Raw genomic sequence first — 11561 nt, forward strand, 5'->3', positions numbered from 1 at the left:
GAATTTCCAAGAGCATTTGTCACACTCAAATGGCCTCTCCCCGGTGTGGCTTCGCTGGTGGCTCTGGAGGAAAACAAAACATCGGTATGCATATCCTCCATACTGTTCTCTATATATTTTCCTTGTCACTGACAAGGAGAATTCATTTTACCATCAGAGATTCTTAAGTTGGCGATCATTTCCTTAATTCCAATGATCTTACTGAATGATTCAGTTATATTACTGTAAGGAGAAATTAGATGCTGATCAATCGTAGGGTTTAAAGGGTTGAGAGAGATTTAACTCCCCACATTCCCCTCCCCCGAACAAATCTTGACGGGGGAAGGGGAAATACAATGTACTGTACACGTAAAGAATGCAGTGTTTTCCCATACTTTTGCTAATTTCTAAGAACTTTGGCCTCGATTGAAGCGTACTGTACCAAACATTTAGATTAACTTTATTCATTTTATTAGATGGAAAGGAAAATGCCAACATGTACAGACGTATGTAACTGAGGAACTACGCACCCACCCCTCCCCTAACCCGACAACAGTCAACTGATACAAGTTAGGGCTAATGTTGAGTTGAGGGAGGGGTGGATGCATGTATATAATAAAAAGACAAACCTCTAAGCCGTGCATTGAGTCGAACTTTTTACCACATTCTAAACAGCCATATTTCTTTTCCCGTTGTTTGTCCTTGGCTGGGACATAGCCAGGTAGATGCTTTTTACGATGTTTGTTCAAGTTACTTTTGGAGGAAAACTGTTTGCCGCACTCAATGCATTTCAACCCGCTGTTTTCATCGTGGGTCGTGAGATGTTCCTTGAGGTACATTTTATTGTAGGTCTTGTGACAAATGGGACACTCCTCTGACGACTCATCCGGCCTGTGCTTGGAACGGACATGGTACTGTTTCTCTTTGACAGTTTGAAACTGCATATCGCAACTCGCACACCTGAAATGAACAATTTTAAAATTGATTCAACACAAGTGTGCAAGCTTTCCTTTGAAAATTTAGATCTACGCGAAAATCCCTATTCACCTGTGTGGTGTAAAGTGTACTCTCATGAGCAATAAAACACATTTTTCGGACTCTATAACGTGATAAAGCCCCGAGGGATGCTGGGAGAACACGAGAAAAGCTTGTAAATTTATTCGCCCCCAAACTCGTGACTCCAGTTTCCCGCGTAGTTTCATCACGTTACAAAGCCCTGAAAAATGTTCCCCATTGTTTAAATAGAGCATAGGCTTGCAAACTGGATTGAACAATCAGATGATGCCAACTATGTGTATGCTACGTTATAACACCAGTTAACTAACCCTTAAATACCCAAGATCCAATAGGTGAATTTTCCCCATACAGTGCCATATATTTCCTTGTAAATCAAACAGGAGAATTTGGTGTCGTGTCAAGGTAACACCTTCCAACTGATAAACTTGTCCGTTCTGATAAGCTGTTGGCAAGATAACCTATGAGAATCGAAAGGAGAAATTCAATGCTAATCTTTGACTCACTTTGGCACGTGAACCTCTGGCGGATTATCCACGTGATCCTTCAGTTGTCTCCAGTTCTCAAACTCTTCATTGCAGACGTTGCACCTGCGTAAGAGCATTCAATGTGCTATTATTACAACTAGAAAAAAAAAAACTGTGAACTTGTCGATAGTTCTATATCTTTTTGTTTTTGTTTGTTTTTTCATTATTCTTTATTTCCTATTTCGTCAAATGTTTAAGAAAATTCAGAGTGCTTACGAACCTGGAATATAGTACAGTGTGCCTGAAATGTTACCAGTGATTCATATATTTATGAATCAAAAGTGATCAGTGCGAGGTAAAAATGAATCATAAACATGGCAGCTTCACGACCGTTCCCAAGTCGTCTTGAACATGAGCACACAAGCAAACACGTAACAGTAGACGAGTAGGAGCTGGATGGAGGTTACACGAATATTCTGAGTGTCAACTTATTCCGAAACTCAGAAAATGACAAAGTCATTTTCTGGGAAAAAATTGTGGCAATCGCGAAGGTAAAATACGTCTAGAGAGCTTTCAACTGAGTGTCGTAAAACCAAAACGGAAGTAATCACAACGGGCAATCAAAGAAAGACAAATAAATTTAAGAGCCAATGAGAACACTCAAAAAAGAAGAGAAAAAAAAGAGTGGGAAAACGCGCGGAAAAAGCAAGCGACCAAGTCGTAACTGGTTCTAATTTTGCATCTGATTGGTTGGGAGAGTAGCGTGAGTTTTTTTGGACCAATCACAGAGAACCAAAAAATAGCCCCAAGCGCGGGAAAACGCGAGCGAACAAGTCGTGATTTGTTCTAGTTTTGCATCTGATTGGTTGAGAGAGTGGCACGAGTTTTTTTGGACCAATCCCGACGAACTAAATTAAAAACAAAACAATCTGGATCATTTTCGACACTCGATTGAAAATTGCTCTCATTATTGATAAATACAGATTGGTCGTTTTAAATTAAATTGCACAGTCAATCTCTCAAAACAAAGCAATTCTCCATACTTTGGCTTCCCATTACATTTGTGTTTCTGAAGTAGAAAGGCATTTCGGAACTCCAGGGTGCATGTGTTGCACTGGAATTGCTGTGAAAGACATTCCATAGCCGAACTGTGTTCCATGGCTTTCACTTTGTCCCCAAAATCCTCTGAGCAATGGGTACAGCGGTATTTAATTGTATCTGTTTAAAGTAGAATGGAGATGCGTCCAAGTAAGAATGTAAAAATTGTACATAAAAAGACAGATCAAAAAACGTGCATGGTGACAAAATCACATACACAATTTCTTTCTCAAGAGCACTAAAGCGTGTTAAACATAGAGACTCACGTGTGCAATGTTCAGTTATGTGAATGCCGGCCTTCGCGTAATTTTGCAAAATTCAAAATTGAAATACCCAGTTGTCACAAATGTATGTCACTTGCATGTATTTTGTTTACTTTCCCTACAGGCGGCTTTTCAAAGACAATGATTCATGATGATTTACCATGAATACATAATTAAGTACAAGTGTATATTAAATCAATTCAACAAACAACCAATGAGCACGCGGCACAAGAATAGTATTTGTTAAAACAAAACAGTTTCAGTATACATATACTCCATACAGTTCTGATGAAGGGGAATTTGTTTAACAATCAAGAGCTTTTTTAGTCAATGATCATTTCTTTTATTCTCTTGACCTTAATGTGTGATTAGGGGGTGATATGGCAAGGCGAAATTAGTAACTGGTCACTTTTAGGAATCAAACGGTTTATGTCAAACAGTTACATGCAAGGTAGACGACACTCTTGTTAAGAGTTATAGAGAAAAAATGATAACTCACCCTGACCACTCTCTGCGTCAACAACGGTTATTTCTTTTATATGCGGCTTCCGTTTGGGCTGAGCTGATGGCTTTCTTCTACGTTTTTTTTCAGTTGGATTTTCACCATCACTTGTGCAGGCTTCAGTTTCCTCTGTCAACTTCTTTTTACCCTCAGGAATAAAATCATCATCATCATCATCATCATCATCAATATCGTCATCATCATCATCATCAATATCTTCATCCTCGTCTTCATCTTCACCACCACCGTCTTCATCATCTTCACCAGAATCTTCATCCTCTCCTGCCTCTGCTTCATCATCACTACCATCTTCAGCATCATCATCACCATTATCATCATTATCATTGTCATCACCACTGACATCTACGACCTCTGGATTTCCTTCTTCGAGAGAGTCAGCCATTTCTTCATCCTGGCCTGCATTAGCCCCATCTTTGTTAGATTCTTTGCCTTCATTTCTAGGGTCCACATAAACTTGAGGCTTGTCGAGAGGAACCACAGCAATCTTTTCACCAGTATCATCTGTGATGAAGGACACAGGTACACTCTCGACATAGGCTGGATACACAGAACCTGTCAGAAAATAAACACATCAACACAAACTTACTTCCCCATACCAAAACCACATCTTCATGAGGATTCAAAGTGTTTTCCCCCAAGAACTCGACACATTGACACAGCCAGGTCTTGAACTGGTCCTTGGCCTCAGGACTGCAAGTCTAGTGCCTGACCATCAAGCCTCTGTCACACTTGAGCGCAGACTTAAACAAATAAATTCCATGTTGCTGTAGATCTGTACAGTAACAGATCACAAAAGACGTCAAAATGTGGCAAGAACATTCAATGACACAATCAGCTATGCCTCGAGTGCAACTTTTTTGTTCTCCCATGAGTGACCAAGACAGATTTTCTCCTTACAATAATATCAGTACAATATCAAGCTGACAAGTGATGAGAATAAAGAAAACTATCAATTAGGGGATTATTAGTTGATGCAATGCCAAATTCTCCAAACTTGCATCATAGAAACTGTATAGCAGACAGTAAGGAGAATTGCTGATGAGATCTTGGGAGTGAAAGGGTTAACACATTTTGACGTCATCTTCTGTGACCTGTTACCAAACAGATGCACCTGCCCCCCCCCCCCCAGTTAGCTCAATTGGTTAGAGCGCCGGATTGTGTTGAGCAGGAGGTCAACGGTTCAAGCCCCGGCTAGACCAGTACTCATGGTGTTAAAATAACTGAGGAGAATTTGCTGCCTTTCTACAATATCAAGAAATGGATAGACAGACAGACATCTATATTTATACAGGATAGCCCCTTCAGTGTAGTAAACACTGGTATCAACGGGGGTCCTGTTACCCACCCATCCCACCCCAGGGGAGGACATCCATCACACAGTAATCTCGTGCGTGGGAAATTAACGTCTCCTGCCCCTAACCCTGCAGGAGACAGGACCTCCATTTATTCGTCCCTATCCGAGAAGACTAGAATATCTAACCATTTCTTGATGTTAAAGAAAGGAAGCATATTCTTCTCAGTTAATTTTAAGACCCTGAGTGTTGGTCCAGCCGGTATTGAACTCTCGACCTCCCGCACAGCAGTCCGGCGCTCTCCCAATTGAGCTAACCAGGCGGCGGTTAAGATATTCTAGTCTTCTCGGATAAGGACAAATAAGCTGTAGGCTCCATCTCCTTCAGGGTTAGGGGTAGGAGATGTTAATTCCCCATGCAAGAGATTACTGTGTTGTGGATGTCCTCCCCTGGGGTGGGATGGGTGGGTGTTATTGTTTCACAGGGCCCCATTTAAAATAGCAATTTGCTAAACTAGGCTACCCTGTATAAATATTCGTTAATACAATACAATACACAGCAAGAAGAAATATATTAGTTAAATGCTTAAATGATCTAATTATTCTGCAAGCGTGCATTGGATACGAGATGATAGATAACCATATCCAACAAGCGCGAGTGGAATAATTGTTTTATTAAAAATGCCCCCAAGATATTAGGCAAATCTTACCAAATCTTAAATTTTTTTGCTCCATTTTTATTTTGAGCTGACACATACACTTACCATATTTGTGGATTATGGTATATTGGCTCATATACAATAATGGCTAAGTCAATAAAAAGTCTTGAATTACATTATTCAGTGATCCAGTTTTTAATAAAAAGCAATTATTGGATGAAGTTGAGGATGATATCATGATTTACCAAGACCAAGGTCTGAGATTTGATAATTCATAACATCACGTGAAAATCAAATTCAATAATTGTTTTATTATACACTTGTTTTAAAATTGTTCAGCCATATTTAGTTTCTCTCTCGAGTTTGCTAAAATTTGAGAACACTACACATATGAGATGCTTGGAAACTAGGCAGAATTTAAACTTGACCTACACATGTATGCAAAAAAAAAGCACTACAGAGGATATTGCACAAAATGCTACAATAATATTGACTGAATACTCTTACAAAATCAGATTTTTCAGAGTATTAATTAATCTTTTAGATAAAAATTACCTTTAAATGATTTATCAAACAGGACCATCAACTCTTCTCCCACAGCTATGTCTTTAACAGCTTCAAAACAGACTCCTCTTGGAGAGTTATATGCCACAATATTTTGTTTTGCTGATGATGTGGCACTCTGGAGACGGCTAAGCCAACTGCATTTGTCCTTCTCATTCTTGTGTGCATAGAAAAAGTGCATCGAGTTCCTTTTGTTTTTATCTTTGAACTAAAAATGCAACAGAGTATCAAATGGTATCCCATGATGAACTACCTCTTGTCAAGAGGTTTTGAGTCTCAAACCTGGAAGTATGAATCCTCTAACTCCCAAGATTTGATTGTTAACTCTTCCCTCTAGCTGCTACACATTTCCTTGAAAATTAGTTACAACAATTTGGTGCTAAGGTATCACTATTATTTTGTGTTGATATGGAAGGTGCTTCAACTAGTAAAAAGAGGAGGAAAGAGGTCAGGAAGAAGAAGATGGGCTACACTGGAAACATAACACAGCTTTTCAATCATCAACACTCAAAGTGCAATGCTGCACAAATGATAATAGACTGTTGGTGATATTTTTCACAAACTACTATGTAGTGCCCAATTGGTAACTTTAACAGAGATAGACTCTAGCCACTGAATCTCTAGTGGAAACCCCTATCACTATCAGTGAATGACATTTCTACTTTGATGCAGGCTGCAAATAAATTGACTAGCTTTCAGACAGAGCTAATGAAAGAAGACTTGATAATGAATGAGCAATTTCCAAACTGTACAAAACTCTACTAAAAATCAATAGATTGTGAAATCATCAATTAGGTAACTAGTGGAATTTGACATCAATCTCACGCCTTCCATTCTACTCTCAAATTGCTTTTAAAGCTTTGTATCTCCTGAAGTACAAAAAATACCAAAATAAAATTTTCAGAAGTTGATAGATCTTTTTTAGATAATTAGATCATCAATTTTCTGGAAATTAAAAATAATTGGTTTTTTTTTTTCTGTGATACCTTAGATTAAACATAACAAATAAATGAAATTCATATGTCTGAACTGCAGTTATAGAAACGTATTTGTGCACAATCCTCACAGTAAAGAACACTATTTAAGCAATGGTGAAAATCAGACCTGAAAAAATTCAGGCCTCTACGGGATTCAAACCACTGACCTCTGTGATACTAGTGCAGCGCTCTACCAATTGAGCTAACAAGTCAACTGGGAGCAGGTCATCAAATCAATTTGACATAAACCCGTAAGATGATAAATCAAACACAACGAATATATAAAATTCATATGTCTGAACTGCAGTTATAGAAACATATTTGTGCACAATCCTCGCAGTAAAGAACACTATTTAAGCAATGGTGAAAATCAGACCTGAAAAAATTCAGGCCAGTATGGGATTCAAACCACTGACCTCTGCAATACTAGTGCAGCACTCTACCAATTGAGCTAACAAGTCAGCTGGGAGCAGGTCATCAAATTAATTTGACATAAACCCGTAAGATGATAAATCAAATACAATGAATATATGAAATTCATATATCTGAACTGTGGTTATAGGAACGTATTTGTGCACGATCCTTGCATTAAAGAGATTAAGATAACAACCTCCAACCTAATAAGTTTTAATATTCTCATTACCTGTTGGCAGGATAATGCAAAGATATTGTGAGGAGAAGTTACATGTTAAATACTTCAATGGAGTCAAAGAGTTGACACTAGTAATGTATTTAACTTATATTTGGATAATCACCAGGTATTTGTACCAAAATTGTGTTCTAATCTAAATCATGTTATATAGAAAAGCCTTAAGTTTGTGCTTAATGCTTTATATATATATATATATATATATATATGTACTGTATTTGAAACTATTACAATGATCTTAAAATTCTTGTAAAAAGTCACCCTCCTCAAAACTTTGGGTGAATTGACAAAAGCGCATCAGGTGTTTACTTAACCACAAATCATACCTGTGACACAAAAAAGTACATTTTCTCTGGAGACTTCCTCTTGTCAACAATTTTTCCAATGAATGGGCCAAAACGCCTTCCTTCAGGTATCTGCATATGGGCCAATATTCCAGCTCTGCGTAACTCAGGAGGAAGGTGGGCGTCTTCTTTTTTTTGTACCTTAGGCTTTCCTGTAAAATCCAATCAAACTACTTCACAAAGAGAAAGAATTCTCTCAATTGTATCTGACCCTTTCTCAAACTTCCAATAGCATCAATGCACTATTTGTTACAATGTGACTTAAGTGTGGAACACCTTTATCACCAAATCATGAAACAAACCATTGCTTTTTGGACTACAAAAACTCAATTATAATTTTATATAAAGTGTTATTGTTTTTCTCATCAGGTAGTCACTTAAGATGTGGATACAATGTTTCAACTGTGCACTTTGTCACCAGCATTTCAGGCAGTTTACCAGTGCTTGTTTTCCAACAAAAGTCTACTCAACAAATCAACAGTAGTTTAGCATGGTCTGTACCCTTATCAGTGCTGCTGCACCCTGTGTGTCCATGACATTTTGACTGTACTGTGATGACAAGTATTGTTGTTTTTAAGGGTACAAACCACACTAAAACTACTGTCGATCATGAAAAACAGTTCTCTCTGATGTTTTCTAATTCTCAAAACCAGTCTACTTGACAGAGTTGAAAAACAAAAATGACAAGGAGAATTTGTATTGACAATCTGTCTATTGTTTGATCATTCACCTAAATAACTATTTGAGTCTAACTTCTGTTTGTCCAATTGTTTCCTTGTTTCAATTTTCCTGAAACCAGGAAACAGTAAGACCTCACGGTAATCTGTCTGCTTCAAAATTGTCTTTGCCTTAAAAAAAATATTTTAAACCCCTCCCCCTCCTCCTCCCCCCCCTCCCCCCGCATCTGTTCCCAGATCATTGTATATTAAAAATAAAAATTGTTTGAAAGAATTCAAGCTCGGAAACTTTTCAACCACAAAATAACATATCAGTTGTTGTGATATTTCTCTACAGCTGTGGCTCTTGTATCGCTTGGTTTTGAATGGATATCACAATTTTCTCTTCCTTTCTCTCCCTTTCATATATGCAAGGACTTTATATTCCACACAACATTCCTGCTCTATGGGAAAGGAGTTGGTGCATACCCAAAACATTGTTTTGTTAATTCGCTTCAGAAATAATATGCAAATAACTTTCCATTTGGACTCTCGACTCTAGTGGACATTTGCACAACTACATTCCTCCTCGACCGAAATCACTCGTGATGTAGCCTTTTACTTTCCTTAAACATAGAAAATAAAGAAAATTTAGAGTGATAAACATCTGATATGCTACATTTCTCTTCCTATTGGCTTTTGATTCGAAGTCAACACTCAAACTTAAAGCTTCCGTTCCACAGTTCCATTAAAACCGACACTCGCTTTCGACTTTAGACCTGGCTCAGTTAACACCAAGTCCTACCTTTCTTCTTCTTTGCTTTCTCTGAGGAAGAAGATGTCCGTCCTGCTGGGCTCTGTAGTCTTAGACGCTTGCCTGAGGTCGTTCGCGATCCTTCGCGAGCGCCGCGTTCTTGCAATTTCCTTTTCGTTGTGTGTTGAAGAGGTCGCGCCTTCATTCGAGCCATTTTCTTGAACGTTTCGACGCAAATTTCCAGATCAGAAGTCTCAAACGAGTTTTCGGTAATTCAAAAGCATTTCAAGATGTAAAAAGGTAAGCTTGGCAAGAATCGATCCGCTTTAGTCCACACCCGCGACCACAGAGTCCGCCATAAGTTCATACCATTCCGACTTGTTTCATCCTATTGATCACGTGACGACTCTTCTTATGTTCTCGCGGAAGACTGGGTTATATTTCCTGATTTGGTCAGGGCAACGCATTTAGACAGGAGAACCCGACGGGCATTTGTTTTAAAAATGAATATTTCCTCCCCAAACAGAAAAATGAATTCTGCAAATTCCCATTTGGCTAATAATTAATCTTCATGGAAAACAAAGATATATAGCCGCCTCTGTCAGCCAGCATGAGCCAGTGTGAGAACAGTAACTTTGACCAAGAGAGAATCTTAGAATCATTTGATTTTAACAGCTTTACAATCTTTGACCATCTCTCTATGGTGGCCAATTTACATTATCAACTGAGTTGATAAGACTATATTATCTTGTAATACCCTCTACTGATGAAGTATAGGAAACTCTGGAAACTCCTTTCCCCCCTCTCCTAAGATGGGTGACTGTGAAAGCTTTGAACTTTATCATTTTTGTTGTTTTCCTCAGATTGAACTAAACAATGTAGCCTTCAAAAAATTTGAGAAACTTCCAGGTTAAAGTGCATTTTAAACTCTTTACTGTGCTTCAGCTGCAAATCAATGGCATTTCACACTGAGCTAACTGCCTCCTGGTTAGCTCAATGGATAGAGCGCCGGAATGTTGTGCGGGAGGTTGAGGGTTCGAGCCCTGGCCAGACCAACACTCAGGGTCTTTAGATAACCGAGAATAATTTGCTACCTTTCTATAACATCAATGACAATGACAATAACTTTATTTATACTTGAATTTAAGATAGCAAATACATGCTAATATCTCCAAGTTAAATTATCTAAATTTAAAATATTTAAAATTAATCTAATTACTATCTGAATACTATCTATATATAAAATACAAAATATAATTCTAAAGCAAAGGAAATGGTTAGATATTCTAGTCTTCTTGGATAGGGACGAATAAATGGAGATCCTATATCCCGTAGGGTTAGGGGCAGGAGACGTTAATTTCCCACGCATGAGATTACAGTGTGATGGATGGCCTCCCCTGGGGTGGGATGGGTGGGGATAGAGGGCCACAGGATCATCAGTTGTACTTAAACTGGTTTACCCTATACCCTCAATCAGACAATAAACAACAACGTTTCACTGGTAATTAGGATACTGGCTGCTGCACAAGATTAGAAGCTCCACACAGATAGAGCCCGGCTTCCTGCGAGCAACAGACCCAATTTATTGATTGTAACGGCAATCTTGAATCATGATAAACTAGCATGCCTACTACCCGTCAGGAAAAACCCCCTATATTTTGGAGGAAACCTGATCCCTCCCGAATGTAGAGCCAGGCACTTAACAACAACCTTGAGGGAGAAAGGCTATCAAATGACAAGAACATGAAAACAGAATGAAAAGTGCACTAGTAAATAAAATAAAATTAAAGAAGAACCCACAGGTTGCAGCAATGCCAGTGTAGAATGATTTCCCTCAGGAAAATCCCGCCAGCATGTGCTCTCATCTCTGATGTTGCCATAGCAACTGTCAAAACTTCGGTGAACCATGAAAACATGAATTTGCTGCTATTCTTCAAACCACAGCAAATAGTAATTACATGCTACCCTCTTAAAATAAAGTCATTATCTTATCTTATCTATCTTACCTTGTATCTATATTTCAAAAATAAACTTTAGATCTTCACTTAAAACCACATAGCTTCAACACATATGAAAACTAAAAAACAATATTCAAATGGCTTCGACTTTGTCTCAGTCCTTTGAAACACAAAAAAGAATGAGGTTAATATCCAGCCATTCTGAGTTAACAAGCTTGGTCAACAAAGACTTTATTATATAGCAAAAAGATTTCTATTAAAAATTGTTTATTTCATCTTTAAAAAGATTTCAGTCCAGACATTTTAAATTCCAGTGATACCAAGGAGACATAAGATAGACGTTTTCCATACTGAATGGTTAGAAA

At 38.1% G+C, this 11561-nt stretch overlaps 1 protein-coding gene across 1 annotated transcript in view; it reads right to left on the reverse strand.

Moving 5' to 3' along the window:
* Positions 1-9625, reverse strand: part of LOC111322977 (uncharacterized) — a 17312-nt gene extending 7687 nt beyond the window's left edge. Inside the window, exons 1-8 of the mRNA XM_088736513.1 lie at positions 9290-9625; positions 7811-7980; positions 5850-6066; positions 3321-3896; positions 2504-2678; positions 1500-1583; positions 609-939; positions 1-63 (exon numbers count right to left, since the gene is read on the reverse strand). The exon at positions 1-63 is cut by the window's left edge and continues 211 nt beyond it. Of these exons, the coding sequence (XP_088592639.1) occupies positions 1-63; positions 609-939; positions 1500-1583; positions 2504-2678; positions 3321-3896; positions 5850-6066; positions 7811-7980; positions 9290-9452 (1779 nt within the window). The 5' untranslated portion in view covers positions 9453-9625. The remainder of the gene's footprint in view (positions 64-608; positions 940-1499; positions 1584-2503; positions 2679-3320; positions 3897-5849; positions 6067-7810; positions 7981-9289) is intronic.
* Between the last annotated feature and the right edge of the window lie 1936 nt (positions 9626-11561).

The sequence above is a fragment of the Stylophora pistillata genome, chromosome 10 (genome assembly GCF_964205215.1).
Source record: "Stylophora pistillata chromosome 10, jaStyPist1.2, whole genome shotgun sequence".
In the NCBI taxonomy this organism is placed as follows: Eukaryota; Metazoa; Cnidaria; class Anthozoa; order Scleractinia; family Pocilloporidae; genus Stylophora; species Stylophora pistillata.